This window comes from Chrysemys picta, chromosome 2, assembly GCF_011386835.1.
Source record: "Chrysemys picta bellii isolate R12L10 chromosome 2, ASM1138683v2, whole genome shotgun sequence".
Lineage (NCBI taxonomy): Eukaryota > Metazoa > Chordata > Testudines > Emydidae > Chrysemys > Chrysemys picta.
Window position 1 is genome coordinate 77,349,329 of NC_088792.1, and position 16,919 is coordinate 77,366,247.

Genomic DNA, 16,919 nt, shown 5'->3' on the forward strand with positions numbered 1-16,919 from the left:
AAAATGAAACTTATTTCACTCTTGTATGTATGCAAGCAAAAACAGGAGAGGTATTGCCCACCTATCCCTCCCCAGAAATACCAGTGAGTCATCTCTTTTTCATCTACCTATCCTGCTGATGCACTAGTGCAATGTGCTGAATTAACTCTGCTGAACACAGCACCTCTCGTCAATTTGTGACAGCACGAACTAAGTTGTCCTCCAGCTGATTTTTATGCAGCATAGCACATCACCGGGACAGGCAGACAAAGAAGAAACCAAACCATATGGAAGGGATGAAAGAAACATGCCAGCACAGTGCAGTGAACAATGGGGAGAGGCAAAGGAGCAGTGGTTGTAAGTCGACCTAAAATTTAGTGCAAAGGAAGGAAACATTTAGCCCTAACTGTTTAATGAATGCCACCGAAAGACTAAATACTGCTCCCATCCAAATGGATGAGAGAGTTTTGCCATGGACTTTGATGGGAGCAAGATCAGGCTCCAAGTGCTGGAGACCACTTCATCCTGCATCTGTGTGACTGAGCAGTTTACTTCATCAGCTAAATCAAATAAGTTACAGGAACACCATGTGCAAAATTCAACCCTGGTATAACTCTGTTGAGTTTAGTGTCATGGGTGAATTTGGTCCCATATCATTAATTTGTCCTTTGTGACATTGTATATGTTTTTTACAGCTCTATACTTTGCATTGGAGAGTGTAGTAAAAAAATTTGCAATTGCGTCCTAATTATTTCCACTTCCATAATACTGTACAGCAATGATACACCCTAATTTTAAGTTGCATTTAAAAGATAACTGGATGACTTACAGAGTTGTCTTTCACCAGAAGAGCACAGCACTGGATTCCTGCCATCAGCATTTTATGGGGATTCCAGGCAACAGAATCAGCCCTGGGGAATTAAGGAAAGAGGAAAAACAAATGATTACCTTATAATCACAGTAGTAGATAGCAAAAAATGCCCGTGTATATTACAAATGCCTATAACAGATTTCTGAATTCCTCTCCTCTCCTCCCTCTCTATAAATTCTGTTGTCTCTTCAATTAAAAAAATGCTTTGGATATACAAACTCCAAAGAGATTCTTAAGCAGTGCCCTTCTCAATTAACACCCTTCCCAATTAACACCCTTCCTGGGTGTTCCCATGAGCCGTTAAACTATTTACCTGTGAATGCCATGCAGAAGCTTACGATGCTTCCTTGACATCAAAGCTGAGCCACCCCAAGATGCCTGTTGAGATATTTACATAACCAAGACAATGTTATTTGTATATTCTAAGGTTCTATAAGTATTTCCACTGCATTATTTTATAAAACCTCAATAATCCATCTTATTCTAAAGCAATACTCTGCTTTAAATTTGTGTGATCCTTGCTCACGGTGCCTAATTGTACACTCAGTGACATCAGTGCAACCATGTTGAAATCCAGCAGCGGCTGGAGCCCCAGGCCCTTTAAATTGCCGCCAGAGTCCCGCTGCTGGAGCCCTGGGGTAGCAGCAGCGGGGCTCCGGGGGTTTTGTATAGGGCCGGGGCTCCCGCTGCCTCTACTGCCCTGGGCCCTTTAAATAGCCGCCGGAGCCCGCCACCACTACCCCAGGGCCGAGCCGAGCCCTGGGCCCTTTAAACTGCTGCCAGAGCCCCCAGCTGCCGCTGCTATCCGGGTGGAGGAGGAGGGCGCTTACCGGTACAGGGCGGGCCGGGGCTGGCTCTGACCCCGCGCACCCCCAACCCTTCCGCCCGAGATCCCGCCCCTTCCGGGGGCCAGAGACGGCCCCAACCCAGCCCCATGCCGGTAAGTCTCTATTACTACTTTCACCCCTGGCTGAGGTGCACTGGCACAACTGTGTACTGATGTCTGCACAACCGACACCTGCACAGTGCCTTCCTCTTACTGAAGTCCACAAAAAGAAAATGCCAAGACTGGATCCTGAGAAGTACTGAGCATCCACAATTTCTATTAACATAAGTGTAATAAAGTAGAAATACCGGATCCGGGTTTTCAGGATACAAGTATTCAGAGGAGCAGCTGCACTGAGGTAGCTGCATCAGTTGGTCTATAAGTTATCTATATCAGTATCTGTTTCAGAGCCAAAAGGCTAGAAATGGTATTTACTATAACGGGGAGATAGGAACAGTGAAGGCACACCAGGGAATGAAAGGTTAAAATCATGTCTTACAGGCACTTATATGGCTCACTTTACTGCCGTGTGTGAGTACCATACAGTCTTATGTATTTATCCCCAGAAAACCTGTGAAGTAGGGAAGTGCTATTATTCCCATTTTACAGATGGGGAACTAAGGCTCCTAGGGAATAAGTGACTTGCCTCTCAGATCATACAGTAAGTCTGCAGCAAAATAGGGAATTAAACGCAGGTCTCCCAAGTCCTAGGCTAGTGCCCTCACCACTGGACTACCCTTTTTCTCATACAGGAAGGAATAAAATTTTAATAATACACCACTACCTCGATATAACACGACCCACTAGAACATGAATTCGGATATAACGCAGTAAAGCGGGGGGGGCGGGGCTGCGCACTCCGGTGGATCAAAGCAAGTTCAATATAACACGGTTTCACCTATAACGCGGTAAGATTTTCTGGCTCCCGAGGACAGCGTTATATCGAGGTAGAAGTGTACTACTCAGTACTTCTCTCCACCTGTGAATCACAAAGTCCCACAACTTCCTTGTAACTATTAATAGTTATTATTCCAATTTTACAAATGGGAAAGGAAGTACAAGGAGGTTCAGTGAGTTCCCCAAGATCACACAGCAAGTCTGTGGAAGAGCTGCGAATAAACTTCATTTATGCTAAATGCCCATTCACTGGCTACGGGATTGATCCAACACCCATTAAAGTCAACAGAAAAACTCCCCTTAATTCAATGGAAGTTGGATCAGGTTCTAAGACAATACAACTTTAACTATGTGTGTGATAACAAACGGAGCTTTTCATTTTTATTCAGAGTTTCTCTTTAGACAATAAAGACAAATCACCACATTAGGCCCTGCATTTCATAATCAACAAGTTAACTCTTGAAATACAGTGTAACACACAAAACCCACAAAAAGTTCTGCATCCACAAACTTATTTAAAGTGTTGTGATTTTTTTTATATTTGGAGAAGGAAATCTTATGAAAATGTAGTTTCCCTAGTATTGTTTGACATAGGGTAAGCTTTGGAACTGAGTTACACCTGTGTAAATCTGGAATAACTCTGCTGACTTCAATTTTAGACAGCATAGTGAATAGCTCTTGGGACTGAAGCCAACAGAGTGACTCTGATTCACACCAGTGTAACTGACATCAGAATATGGCCCTGCTGTATAGAGCATTTACATCTACTCAAAGTCATTTGATTTTAATTGTTCTTTATTTTTTCAAAATTATAAACAGGCCCATATTAGGTGTTGGCTTGATAACCATTGGACTGCACAATGCATAAATCACCACAGAACTGGGTTTTTAGCTTTCAAACACTATTTTCAGTGTACATGGGGTTGCTGTTTCTTTTCAGAATGGCCTCTGATCACCATGACTCCTGAAGTTTATTTCTGAATTACAAGTTCCTGTGTTTACTTGTTTTTTTTCTTATATTCATCATTGATCATATTATGAATATCACTTGAGTTCTTTTCTGCAGTTACAAGAGTACTCACTCCACATTACTGAGCTTGACTAGATATGTATGGCTATACAAATTAATAAAATATAGGGTTACAGGGTCTATAGAGTCTACATGCACACACAAATACCTACCACCCACTATCAGCCTAGGATAAGAATTCTCAAACTTTTTCATAATGTGGGCCACATCTTAATAGCAAAGTTGCCGTGCTCACCGCATATCATCCCATTCAGGATTGTGCAGGACACCTCCCCTTCCTCTGGAAATCAAGTAAGATCCCTGGGGCACCTACAGCAATTGCATACTTGGAAAAGTAGAATTTTCCTAATATTAAATTATTATCTTTTTAGCTTCTTAGTACGATTTAGCAGCTGGAAACAAGAAAAGCCAGCTCTCTGCAGGCCACTAGCAAGTACTTCTCAGACTGCAATTTAGGAACCACAGGTCTAGGACAATTATCAGATCAAAAATATTAGATTTGATAAGCAATGCCCTAACCATGCTATTTCTCCAGCTCTTATATTAAAATGAATAGGGCCTATCCATCAAATCAATGGCAAAACTCACTGACTCAATTGGAAGCGTGATCAGGTTAAATATAAAAAAAGTTTTATTTAAAACTCAGGTCATTTCCATTACAAAAATCTTAAAGTGTTCAAAAGCAAAAACAAACAACATTAAATCTTCCCTATAGACCCAGGTCCAGATTTTCCTCTGACTACATTGGTATAAATCCTGAGTAATTCCATAGACTTCAGTCAAGTTATTCTGGATTTATACTAGTGTAATTAAGAAGAAGAATCTGGCCTACAAGATTTAATTTTAGATTAAACAATTTTAAAAAAATTAACTCTTCATACTAGTAACTCAATGGTTACTCCAGACAGAGATAATAAATTCAACTTTCCAACCTTTCACTTGTATGAGATTAAAACCTTATCATACAATGAAAAAAAAGGGTTAGGGAACATTTTATTCTGAGCAGCCCAGGAAAATTTAAGTGGGTCAACAGGAAAGCCAAATCCACGAATGTGAGACAGCCATCAGTTATTGTGATCAAGGCAGATTCTGCTCTCATTTGGACCACTATACGCTCATTAATGGACTACAAGTCTTGTTAGTCTCACTGGGAACATTTGACTTTGACCCGGCTAACAGTAATTATGCTATATCCAGCCCACATTAAGAAGTTGAAGGAATTTGAAGGAATATTTCTATACAGTTCTCCTCTTCAAAACTGCATGGGGTTTGGTTTTGTCTTTTGGGTGGGAGGAAGGAGTGGGAAGCTGTTTAGAAGCATTCTTAAAAGTACAATCTGGCAATCTGCAAAAAGACTTTGACCAGGTTTCAAAACCCACTTCTTTGCTGGTTTTCAGCAAGCGGAACTTAGCAGAGAAAACCATGCAAAGAATGGCAAATGGAATTAAACGCCTGTCTAATTTCTGAGTGCATGGAAATATCACAGTAGCCGAAGAAAGCATCAACAATGCTGAAGCAATACTAAAACTACATGGTATATAAACTAACTTACATCCACATGCAGCCAAAGACCATGTTTTTCACAGATATCAGCTATTTTATCCAGAGGATCAAATGCTCCCAACACAGTTGTACCAGCTGTGGCACAGACAAGAAATGGTGCTGCCCCCTGTGAAATGATCCAAAACAAAGAAATGTCATTTGCACTGTTCACATCCTCTAATATGCATACTGAGCTAAAATATAACAAGGTCTAGAAAAGTAGGGCAGGTATAACTGTGTCTACATTTTAGTTTCTCAGCAGTAAAAGGCTAACATATGAGGTACTGTATTTAAAAGTGCTGACTTTCGAAAACCAGGATGACATATTGTCATGGGCTGGACTCCACTGGATGCAGACTATATTTTGACAGCTCTGAGCCCTGTAAAGATGAAAGTATGTTGCATAGTTGACATCTCTCTTTTTTACTTTAATTGTCATTTCACAATCCTTTCCCTCTCACTGCTGTGTTTGCTGCAGCTCTGCCTAATATTGATGGCACCATTAGTTCAACTATGAGGCAAGGAAGGGACTCCTCATCTCTCAGGGGATCCCACCTGCATTACCTCTGCAGTGCTTGTATTCTTCACCCTGCATAGTGCAGAGGAAGGCTGAGCTTGGTAACACTTTCTGCCTTGGCAGAAAGTGCCAGCATATTCTAAAGCCGGAACAATTATCACTAACCCTAATGTCAGTGCCCCACAGCAAGTCAGTGTGTCCGTCCTACTCTTCTGAACATAGTAAGGATTATAGGCAGTGGTTAAACATATAGTGAGATCTTCTGCCATCTCTCTCTCAGACAGATTAGATAGATTGAGAAGTGAAACTTTTGGCAGCTTTGAGGTCTCTGGCAAGTCTCTCTTTCCCCTTTGGCCTCAGCAGCAGAAGTTTTCCTGTTCAGTTAATCCTAGCAGGATGATTACAATAGTAGACAGAATTCTGCCAAACTTGTAGCTCTTACTGATGTCAGTGAGAGCTGCACATGCAACCAGGTTTACATTTATTTAGAGAAGCTAAATTCATCCCAAGCAGCACTGAGCGATGGAATTCTCAGGTCAATGGGAGCGGTCAGTCCTCTGCACCATTCAAGGTCAGGGCCAAAGGATGGTAATATACATAAAATCATCACTGCATACGCACTAAAACTGGTATTAAACTGTTAAATTTGGGATTTCTCATCAACTACATGCTTAATTTCAGGCTAACAAGAGGGACCTCTCTCTGATTTATTTTTAGGGCCAGATCCTCAGCTGATGTAAATCAGTGTCGCTCCATTCATTTCAATTTATAGTGGTTGACAATCTGGCAATGTGATGTTTTATTTCAAATGAAATCCAGACCTACTTTAAATAACTGTCACTTACTTTTAAGCATCTATTGAAAACATATAGGCCTCATTCACAATCACACTAAGGCTAGGTCTACAATACCCGCCTGAATCGGCGGGTAGAAATCGACCTCTCGGGAATCGATTTATCGCGTCCCGTCGGGACGCGACAATCGATCCCCGAATCGACGCTCTTACTCCACCAGCGGAGGTGGGAGTAAGCGCCGTCGACAGGAAGCCGCAGAGGTCGATTTTGCCGCCGTCCTCACAGCGGGGTAAGTCGGCTGCGATACGTCGAATTCAGCTACGCTATTCACGTAGCTGAATTTGCGTATCTTAAATCGACTCCCCCCTGTAGTGTAGATGTAGCCTAAGGCAACTTTACACCTATCCATGTCAAAGGGCCGTGCAGGGGGAGTCAATTTTACTTACGCTTCCAGAGCAGTGTAAAAGGCCTTAATGTAAATGAGACTCAGGCCCATACGTTCACAAAAATCCCAGCCTGTAAGGTCTCATTCCTCTCAGTCTAAAACAAGTCAACTAATCTGAAACACAACAAAAGGGCCTGAAACTAAAGTACCAAGTGAAGCAACACTTCCGCCCTGGCAATAACTCGATATATTCATTACATTTAACAACAATTCGTTGAAGAATCCCTCCTGGTCTGCTCCCACAGTAAATGAATAGGCAAAGGCAAAACTCCCACTGAAGCAAACAAGGGGTTTGCCTGAATTAGGCCAACAAGATTGGGTCCTCTATGAATTCTGGATAATGACCATAACATTTTTAGTAAGTAAAGGAAGCATGTTTTTATTCTGCTTGCAGCTATATTTAAGCAAATCCTCTTTTCTGAGTTTTTTCCTTTTTGCTCTAAGTGCCAGGTCTAGTTGTATCCTGTTAGTAAAGAGGCCTAGGGGTTCTTGTCTTTTATGCCTTATGCAGTGTTGATCTCAGGATATTGGATAGACGTGGTGGTAAGATCATATCTTTTATTGAACCACCTACCGTTGGTGAGAGACAAGTTTTCAGGCTTACACAATGTTCTTCTTCATGTCTGGACTCTATGTAAGCTCGAAAGCTTGTCTCTCTCACCAGGAGAAGTTGGTCCAAGAGAAGATACTACCTCACCCACTTTGTCTCTTTGTTATGCTTTATAGAACACTCATGCACTTCCACCACTGCAGAATAGGAAAAAATAGTCCTCTGGTGTCATAAGAATATTTACTGTGATTCACTGAGGCATATTGCTGTGGAAAAATTATAAAATAGCGTTTCATCAAGGAGAGAGGTACTTACAGAACCTAAACTGAAATGAGAGAACCTTTCAAGATGCTTGTCGTTCCCATTTCAAGGCAAATGAAACAATAATAAATATTATGAAAGAAAGCAAATCTGTAACCAGAACATTTTTAATAAAGGAAAAAGTTTTCTTTTCTATAAAAATCAGTGAAACACAAATGGATCTAGCCCACTCTTCATTTAGGTGCTTTTCTTTAAAAACATCCAAAAAAAAAAATCTATCAACAGTTCATTTGCAGGCCAAGAAGGGAAAGTCCTTTTCTTACCTGAGCAAGGAATTTTTCCCTATTAGCCCAGCTAATTTATTGCTTTTTAGTTGTCCAGTTTTATTTTCACTTCTGCTCTCTCCTATCTGCTCAAAATGAGTGAAGTGTAGGTCTTCTGCTTTAGCTGTCTGGGGGAGTGGAGGGGTGAAGGAGGAATTTGTTTTGCAATCCAATTAGGCCCACAATAAATCAGTAGTCAGTCAACTCGATATGGTACATGGTGAGGAAATAACTGTCAGTTTTCGGTTAAGGATATACCTGTATGTCAGCCCTGATTGAAAGCTTTTTCTGCTGTCCTGGAGCAAGGCAGGATGGCACTGTCACCTCTGACTCCATTGCCAGTGATGGGAAAGTAGGTGTAAGTGTCAGCCCCATTGTGTGTGATCCAGGACATTAACATCCTAGACGGCACACCAGGTGTCTGTATGCGATTCCCAGATTGAGGACGAAGGGCTCAATCCCAGCCCTTGCTGCTTTGATGCACAAATTGGGTGCATAGAGGAAGGCCCAGCTAACTAACCCAAGGAGAGATTATCTGAATCTTAGGAGTCATGTTCTGGTCCCCAAGCCAGCGAGTTCATAAACTACTGTCAGTAACAAGTGCTAGCTGGCAAACTGTGGGCACACACTTTGCTGCTGCTCAAAGGAGCGGCAAAATATATCCCACAGTGCAATACCCTAGTCCCTGCAAATGCTATCCCCACCCATATTCCCGGATGGCAGAATCCCTGGAGGAACATAAACACTGGATGGAATCTCTGATCCCTGTCACTACAATGGACGGGGTGGAATGTGGTACTAAAAGCTAAGACAACAGGCCTTTATTCCACATGCTTCCTAACATTTGCGGATTCTTCTCTTATAGCTTTTGCGGGTAGCTTTTGCTACAGTTAAGATCATTACGTTATAATCAAGAAAGCAACAACAGTTTAAAGCAATACATTTATCATGTCAATTTACGAAGGCTTGAGGGTAAATGGAATATTGTAAGCGGAAAAGATGTACTAGATTCCTTCAGAGCAGCATTACTTGAACTATGATTAACACTAGCAAAGGCCTTGGGAAATGTTAATGGCCTTGTACAGCAAATCCCCCGGAATTCCTGGTTTACTGAACAATTTGTGGCAAGCAGGTTGCACGTGTAAGAACATTTGTATATGAACTGCCCTATTGTAACTTTCGCTCACTCTTATTCCCCTTTCATTCAAATGCACAAACGCGCAGCCTGCATGCTCGCTCTCTCTCCCCCTCTCACCTCTTTCCTGGCCCGCTGGACTTGTTTCTCCAGTTCCTCAGGTATCATCTTACCTCTAAGGGACACAGATTTAAAACTTTTTCAGTTATGTTCAAATAGGTTACTTACTTACAGCACTACTGCATTTTAAAAGGATCAGACCATGGCAGTGGCTCTGTTTACTTACCTTGCATCTGTTGTGATGAAGTAAACATTCTGCGTGCCAATGCCCAGGAAAGAAGCTGCCTTGTTCATGGAGTAATGACACTGAGTAAATGAAAAGAAGACATCAAAAAAGTAAACCAACAAGCAATTAAAAAAACTTGACATGGCATATAACGACATCAATATTTGACCATGGTCACATCACTAACTATATTTCCTAATGCAAACAACAAATTGTGAATGCTGTGCAGAAACAAGATCGCTAAAGTCAAATGACATGCACTGAATAGTACAATAGATAATGAGGCAAAGAGTAATGTGGTCCACATTTAAGATACTGATAAAAAGATACCATAACAATATCTTCACACAAGTGTGCACACACAAAACCTGCTTCTCATTTATACTAAAGACACTGTATACAGCTCAAAGGGGCCTTAAAAGTAGAAGTAAACATACACTAGTCCACTTTACATCACTCTAGCAGTGTGAAGGGGCCTTAAAGTAGGCGTTTACATTATGAGAGTGGTGGAAAGTGGCTTTAGTGTGAATAAGAATCAAGTCAACAATCTCAGCATTGTAGTTTTTCTTCTGTTTAATGCAAAGATTCAGAGTTTCATATTTTACCATATTTCTAAATTTCATCTTTGTGACCTAGGGCTTCACTATTCATGGAGTTATTCTGAAGTAACTCCATGTGAAGACACTTACCCCAAAATAAGAGTACCTTGTTCTGGTTTATCATCGTTCATGGTCACAGTTAGCTATTGCACTTTAAATTCACACCCTGCCTTAATCCAAATTAACTTTCAAGTTTAGACAAGCCTTTAGGATTCCATCCTGCAAGGTACTGAGAAGCACCTGCAAGATGCTAAATGCATTCATCTCCCATAGGAGCTAGTAGATCCTGATGCACCCTTAGCATCTCACACGAGCTCTCAGGAACTTGCAGGATTAAGCTTGCCCTAAATCTGAATGGGTATTTTAAAATTGCTCTTGTTGGAAAATAGAAGCAAATCCTTCATGTTATTATTTTAGGGGTTAAAATAACATACATTCCAACAACCCTGAAGATATCTAGAATTGTTTCTCATCATACAGGAGGTGAAGCCAGGTGATTGATTAATTCCATTTTCTTCCAGAGGGTTCACACAAAAGCAGTTACAGAGGAACATAATTATGAAAAATGTACAGCACTTTAATGTGTGGGTATGAATATATTAAGGGTATTCAAGCCTGTCACGCTTATTTTGATGAGATGGATCATCTCAAAGGGTTTTTTTTTTCCTTTTTTTTTTTTTAAAAAGAACAGGAAGATTTTTTCCTTTCAACTAAATGCACACAAAATACTAACAGCTAATATCAGTCAATCTTAAAACTGTTTAATTTTTTAACATGACACATTCACAAAACCTTTAGGACTCATTCATTTAGACTATTGCAAGAATAATAGTATACATAGGTGGATAATTAATCTTGTGTTACATCAAATTACATCACTAATTGGTAATATATTATAGAGCTGCAATGTTTTTTTGTTCATGAGAGATTCGGACTCCAGCAACAGAGAGTTTCAAATGACTTCTGAATGATTAAATAAGTAATTAATAACTGCAATGAAACAAACAAAAAAGCGTTTATACCACTGACTTTTACCACTATGTTCAAATGAAAAGCATGACACTGAGTCACTGGGAATAATCAAATTGCTCCAGAAAGCAATGGATCTGCAAAATCTAGAAGTTGGTAGATAAAAGCAGATCACCAAATCGTAGATCTTATTATGAAATGTGGACATAAGTGCAGCTGCAGCATTTGAGATACTGAGAAACAAAAAAAATGGGAACTGACTGAATCCCTAAGGAAAACAACATGTAGATGTGTCATTTCTGGACTTTTAAGAGTCCAATCTGCTCCCACTGAAATAGGAGTTGTGCCTTGGATTTCAATGGGAGCAGAAACAGGCCATAAGTGTATGGCCAGAAGCTATCATTGTAAAGAGGATAAGAGTTGTGCTAAAGCATAGCTTTGGAGGGCTTCCATCACTGGACTAAAAGAAAAAAATAGTCTCCAATATACTGGCTCCAAAATATACTGTTTATTATTTGCTAAACACACTAATGTAATAAGTTATATAGCATCATTTTAGCAAAAGATGCACAGGTATTTACAGAAACTACAGTCAATCTACAGTGTCAATCCATTTATAAGACGGCTTAGAGTTCCTATTTTAAGTAAGCTCTTTGCAATCTTCTTTTGAGGAATATCTTTAACAATTCAGGTTGAAAAAAGAAACCTTTTCAAAGCACAAGACCAAACTGAATACCAGTACATTTAAAATGGGGTGGGGGGAGAGTATATGGGATTATTTTGACTAGGGAATGAACAAGTTAGTATTTTTTGTTATAATTCCAAACACAATGTAACCTTGTCCTGCACACAAAGATAATTTTTATTCTAATATTTTCTTGTTTTTGAAAAGTATTCTGGAAACCGGAGCACATAAAGCAATTATGTTGTTATGAGATGGCTTTATTACTCATTATTTCTATTGTAATCTCAGTAGCAGAGCAGAGGGGATGCTTAATATTGTACTCTCATACTTAGTTTACAGGTCTGATCAAGTCACATTGCGGAGGGGTTCCATTTCATCACACCAAAAAACTACCAGGATTAAAGTATTCATTGCAATTTCTCATGCATTTCCTTTCTTCTCTTAGTCTCCATTTCACTACATTCTCATCTTTCTGGCCCACTATAATGTTATTATTCCCAAACAAAATCAGATAAGATTCAAATATAATGAAAAAGAAAAATGATAAAAATGTGGTTAATGACTGTAGCTTGAGTTGTACTCAGTTCTGTATCACAGGTTCAGAAACACCAGCTAAAACTCAGGAAGGCAGGACACTAATAATTTTTCTGCTGCTGCTATCTCAAGCGTCACTGAGGAACTGTCCAGCAAAGATACGTGCAGTTTCCTCCATAAACCACCATTATTTCAAGTAGCTAAGGATTTTCTATCTCCTTGAGTTAGAGTGCATGTTATCTAAACTTACTTTACCTTACAGCAAAAGAGCAGAGACTGCCTACAATGGCAGATAGCCAACCTGTGACTGCTAGCAGCAAATATCATCAACGGATGGGACAGTAGAGGGGGAGGCTCTGAGTTACTACAGAGAATTTTTTCCCAGGTGTCTGGCTGGTGGGCCTTGCCCACATGCTCAGGGTCTAACTGATTACCATATTTGGGGTTGGGAAGGAATTTCCCCCCCAAGTCAGATTGATAGAGACCCTGGGGGGCTTTTTCCTTCCTCTGCAGCATGGAGCACAGGTCACTTGCAGGTTTAAACTAGTGTAAATGGTGAATTCGCTGTAACTTGAAGTGTTTAAACCATGATTTGAGGAATTCAGTAACTCAGCTAGAGGTTGGGGTCTATTACAGGAGTGGGTGGGTGAGGTTCTGTGCCCTGCAATGTGAAGGAGGTCAGACTAGATGATCATGATGGTCCCTTCTGGCCTTAAAGTCTGAGAGAAGTCTATATTAGAAGTGCTATATCGGCGCAGTCTGGTAAAGACGCTCTATGCTGATGGGAGAGCGCTCTCCCATAGACATAATTACTCCACCTCTGCAAGAGGCAGAAGCTATGTTGGCAGGAGACAGCGCTTAGGTCACTGTAACCTGCGTCACTCGGGGAGGAGTGGGAGGGTGTTTTTCTCACACCCCTGAGCAACGTAAGTTAGATCAACAGACCTGCCCTCAGTCTAACACCTCCTGAAAAACAGTACCACATTGGCACTGAGTGCCTGCCTAAGAACACCAGTGCTGTGCAACACTAACAGACCACCTCTTATAGTGCTAAAACTCAAATATAAGACATGGTTTTGAGACTAAGTCTTAAAACGAGGGACGTATAGCAGTCAGTATGCTCTGACCACTGATGATACTGCTCAGTATCAGCTCATTGTTTCCCTGTGCTCCCTCATCTGTTTGTCTTATCCACTTCTTGTCTCAACTTAGATGGTAAGCTCTGCAGGGCAGAGGCCATCTCTTTCTTGTATGTTTGTACAGTGCCCATCACAGCAGGTCCCTGGCCTTTAGGTACTATTCAATACAAATAAACAAAACATAATAAATAATTAATAATAGAAAGTCGACATTACAGTGCATCAACTTCTTGAGTTTAAGCAGTTTTTCATATAACCTCAATAATCAATCATATCTGAGGCAAACTATTTTGAAAAACAGAAGTGAGATAATACCAAATCTGGGTGGAACAGAGGTAAACATGGGTCAAAAATTAGGATCTCTACAAATGGGATCTCCTCCCTCTTAAACTGATAAATGTTCTAGCACTTCTGTACAATGCCCATTAACATAACTAAAGATATTACAACAAATGCTACGGGCACAGGTAGACGTACTGCGTATGTAGGTACCAAAGAGAGAGAGAGAGGAAGGATGGCTTTCTGGTTAAGGTAATAAACAGGGACTCAGGGCAGCTGGGTTCAGTCCCTGGCACTGCCACAGAATTTTTCTCTTATCTTGGGCAAGCCATGTGAGCTTCCTGTGTCCAAGTTCCCATTTGAAAAACTGGGATAAGCCTTTGCCTTGTCCATTTAGATTGTAAGCTTTTGGGGGCTGTAAGCACTTAAGGGTAGGCACTGTACTATTACTGTATTTGTATATATTTCCAAGCAAAATGGGGCCCAGATCTCACTGGGGCTTCTAGCTGCTATTGTAACAGAAGTAATAATAATAATAATTATACCACCTGTGCCAATCTAATCTCAAACACAACTATACCTAACCTAGTTTGTTTAAAGGGTTGTGGATGTCACAAAGCCCAAGGGGCAGAGATGTAGGTGGGAGAAAAGAGGCTCTAATTAAAGGCTAAAACTCTGAAGGAGAATTGGTGCCAGTGGGCATCCCTCCTACTACAGTCTCCCATCTGAGTTTTGCATATGTTGTGTTTGAAAGCTTTAAAACAGGAAGATGTTTTTAGATTCTTTGAAGTAGGTTATTAAATCAGCGTTTAGAGAGCTTCAGTGAAAGGTTTTGCCGGGATTCTCTTTGTTGGATTTGATTCTCCACTGCAGTCAAGCTGTGCTCAGAGCCAGTGGAGAAGGGGGGCTGCAGAGAGCCATTTGTAGCTTTCTGACTATTGATTGCCTGGCCCCAGCGTAAGCTGAAGCTGCAGGATAGCAGCTTTAACTTACACTACCGAGGTATGTTCCTGCTAGACCTTATGTCAGTGGGAAATCAGACAGAGGAGCTCTGTTTCACCACAACCTCTCCTTTTCCCAACACCAGAGATTGGCAGGAGATGGAGAGTTTCTCTGTGCAGGGGGAATTCACCACCAGCCATCTCCACACACCATGTTTCCCACTGTATAATGACAACCCTTTTATTATGCTTGGAACAGCATTAGACACACAATGGAAATGTACAGCATATGCAAAAGAAAAAAAGTTCATTAATAAAAAGTCTATAATGAAGATGGGTGCAATTTCGTTACCTCTTCTGATGTAAACAGGACCAGTCTTGGCAGCCCTGAAAGCCCCTTTTCCTTTATGTCAGGACAATATTTATACCTAGCTAAGTTCATAGCATACATATTAGAAACAGAGCCACCTGTAAAAAAAAAACACAACATATTCATTTATTATATTTTAGAAATTCAAACTAACAAGTAACTCTTGGCACTCATCTTGTGCTGTGGGCGCCTAGCCCATAAATTAAAACCACAAAACTAGCCTGTAAATATATCCATCATAGCCCAGTCCTTACTCAACAGCCTGAGAGATGAGAGAAGAAAAGGAGGCTTTGCTGCTTGCTTGGAAGGTTAACAGATCTGGGCTGTAGTGGACCAAATGGCAGGGGAATGATTCCGGACACCAAGAAGTTCTCATAGAGAATGCCCGGTCACCAGTTCCTTCTTGTATACATTGTGGGAGCTCCCGCGCCTCTGCTGATCTCAATTGTGACAGTACACCACGGAGAGAGAGATGGTCCCTCAGGCAACCATGTCTCAATCCATTTGGAAAGGAAAAAGGGGAAAGACAATTAGGAGGAACTGGAAGAAATAGAAGATCTCTGGGAGAAGATCTGGAAGGGAAATGGAAGAGCTCAAGGAGACAGATGGGATTTTTTTGAGGCAAGATTGGCTTATATAAAAATTCAGTTTTATGGAAGCTAGAAAATAAAGATACAGTTAATGTACTAAAGAACCTTTTAGTGTCCTCAGATATATTTTTAGTAAATTTGCTTTAAAAAAAAAAAAGTGCAGAACATGCCAGAGGTTTTTCTAAAACTATGCACAGAATCTAGGACCAAAAAAAAAAATCCACAAATTTGGTATAATTTCCCACAAATTTCCAATGTCTTTAATTATGGTTAATTTACTTTTCTACCACTTATTGGTGGGATACATTAACTATTTCTCATCCCCTCCACTAACTATATTTTAACATTTGCTTCTTTGTCCACAAGAAGCAGATTGGAGAATCTTACAGCTTGGTATCTTGATACTAATAATTCGGTACAGAAAGACTTGGGGATAAATTGTTACATTCCATTCTCCCCATGCACCTGTAGCTGAAATATATTGACAATATTGCTACTTTTTAAACAAAAAAAGTATTAAAATGTAGCCTTTAAAAAAATTTAACCAGAAATATTTCATGGTCTACCTGCTCATATCATTTCAAAACAGTATCACATCAAAAGGAGCTTGCTCAAGTCACTCCTACTAAGATAAACATTGATGCCCAAAATGTAGGAAGTTTACACAGAGGAGTACCTTGTCACACCATTGACTGGCTTTCAATTCAGATAATTACAAAGATGCTGGCAGAGAAAAGAGTAACCAGGAATGGCCTTCAGGAAACGTGCTGGATGAACATGAGTTGTACATGATACACACGGATACAAAGATGTAAAATACAGGGGTGCATTGTGTCTGACCCTCGTGTAGGTGCATGGGTCACGCATCTTGCACAAGGGACAGGCACAATCACAGCCCTGTGCTAGGGACTGACAACCAGCTCAAAGGCTGACCCTTCGTAGCAGTCAGTGGAGCTGGCCAGCAGTACAGAAGGGAGCACTGCAGGGCGGTGCCAAATATGCACCCCTCCTACATGCTCCAGAGACACAGTCAACCTCTGAGGTAGTACAACTTCACCCCGCATCTCAGCAACGGGCTCTATGTAAACTATACAATGCGGCCCATAACAGCTAATACATTGCTTGGAGACTTCCTGCTCAATGTATTTCGTAAAGCACTTGTGGGCCTCTGAAACTATGACCCCTTTAAATGGCCCAGTCACACTCCAAATTCAGTCTGAGTTGATTAGCTCATAGTGACATAGAACTGGAGCCTGAGACTGCTGCCCACTCAGGTCACTGAAGCTGATCTTACCATTGGTATTAATGAGAACCGGGTGGGCTCCAATTCCAGGGGCTCTAGAATTCGTTCTGTGTA

General features: G+C 40.8%; 1 protein-coding gene across 4 annotated transcripts in view; it reads right to left on the reverse strand.

The window, feature by feature from the left end:
* Positions 1-16,919, reverse strand: part of GADL1 (glutamate decarboxylase like 1) — a 103,517-nt gene that overhangs the window by 59,994 nt on the left and 26,604 nt on the right. For 2 of the 4 annotated variants that reach the window (XM_005309819.5, XM_065583540.1), the window contains 6 exons: positions 14,955-15,070; positions 9,457-9,536; positions 9,291-9,345; positions 5,156-5,272; positions 1,164-1,228; positions 809-890 (listed from right to left, as the gene is read on the reverse strand). In XM_005309819.5, coding sequence (XP_005309876.1) covers positions 809-890; positions 1,164-1,228; positions 5,156-5,272; positions 9,291-9,345; positions 9,457-9,536; positions 14,955-15,070 — 515 coding nt within the window. The remainder of the gene's footprint in view (positions 1-808; positions 891-1,163; positions 1,229-5,155; positions 5,273-9,290; positions 9,346-9,456; positions 9,537-14,954; positions 15,071-16,919) is intronic. The other 2 variants (XM_042840499.2, XM_042840491.2) reach the window with 2 other exon arrangements.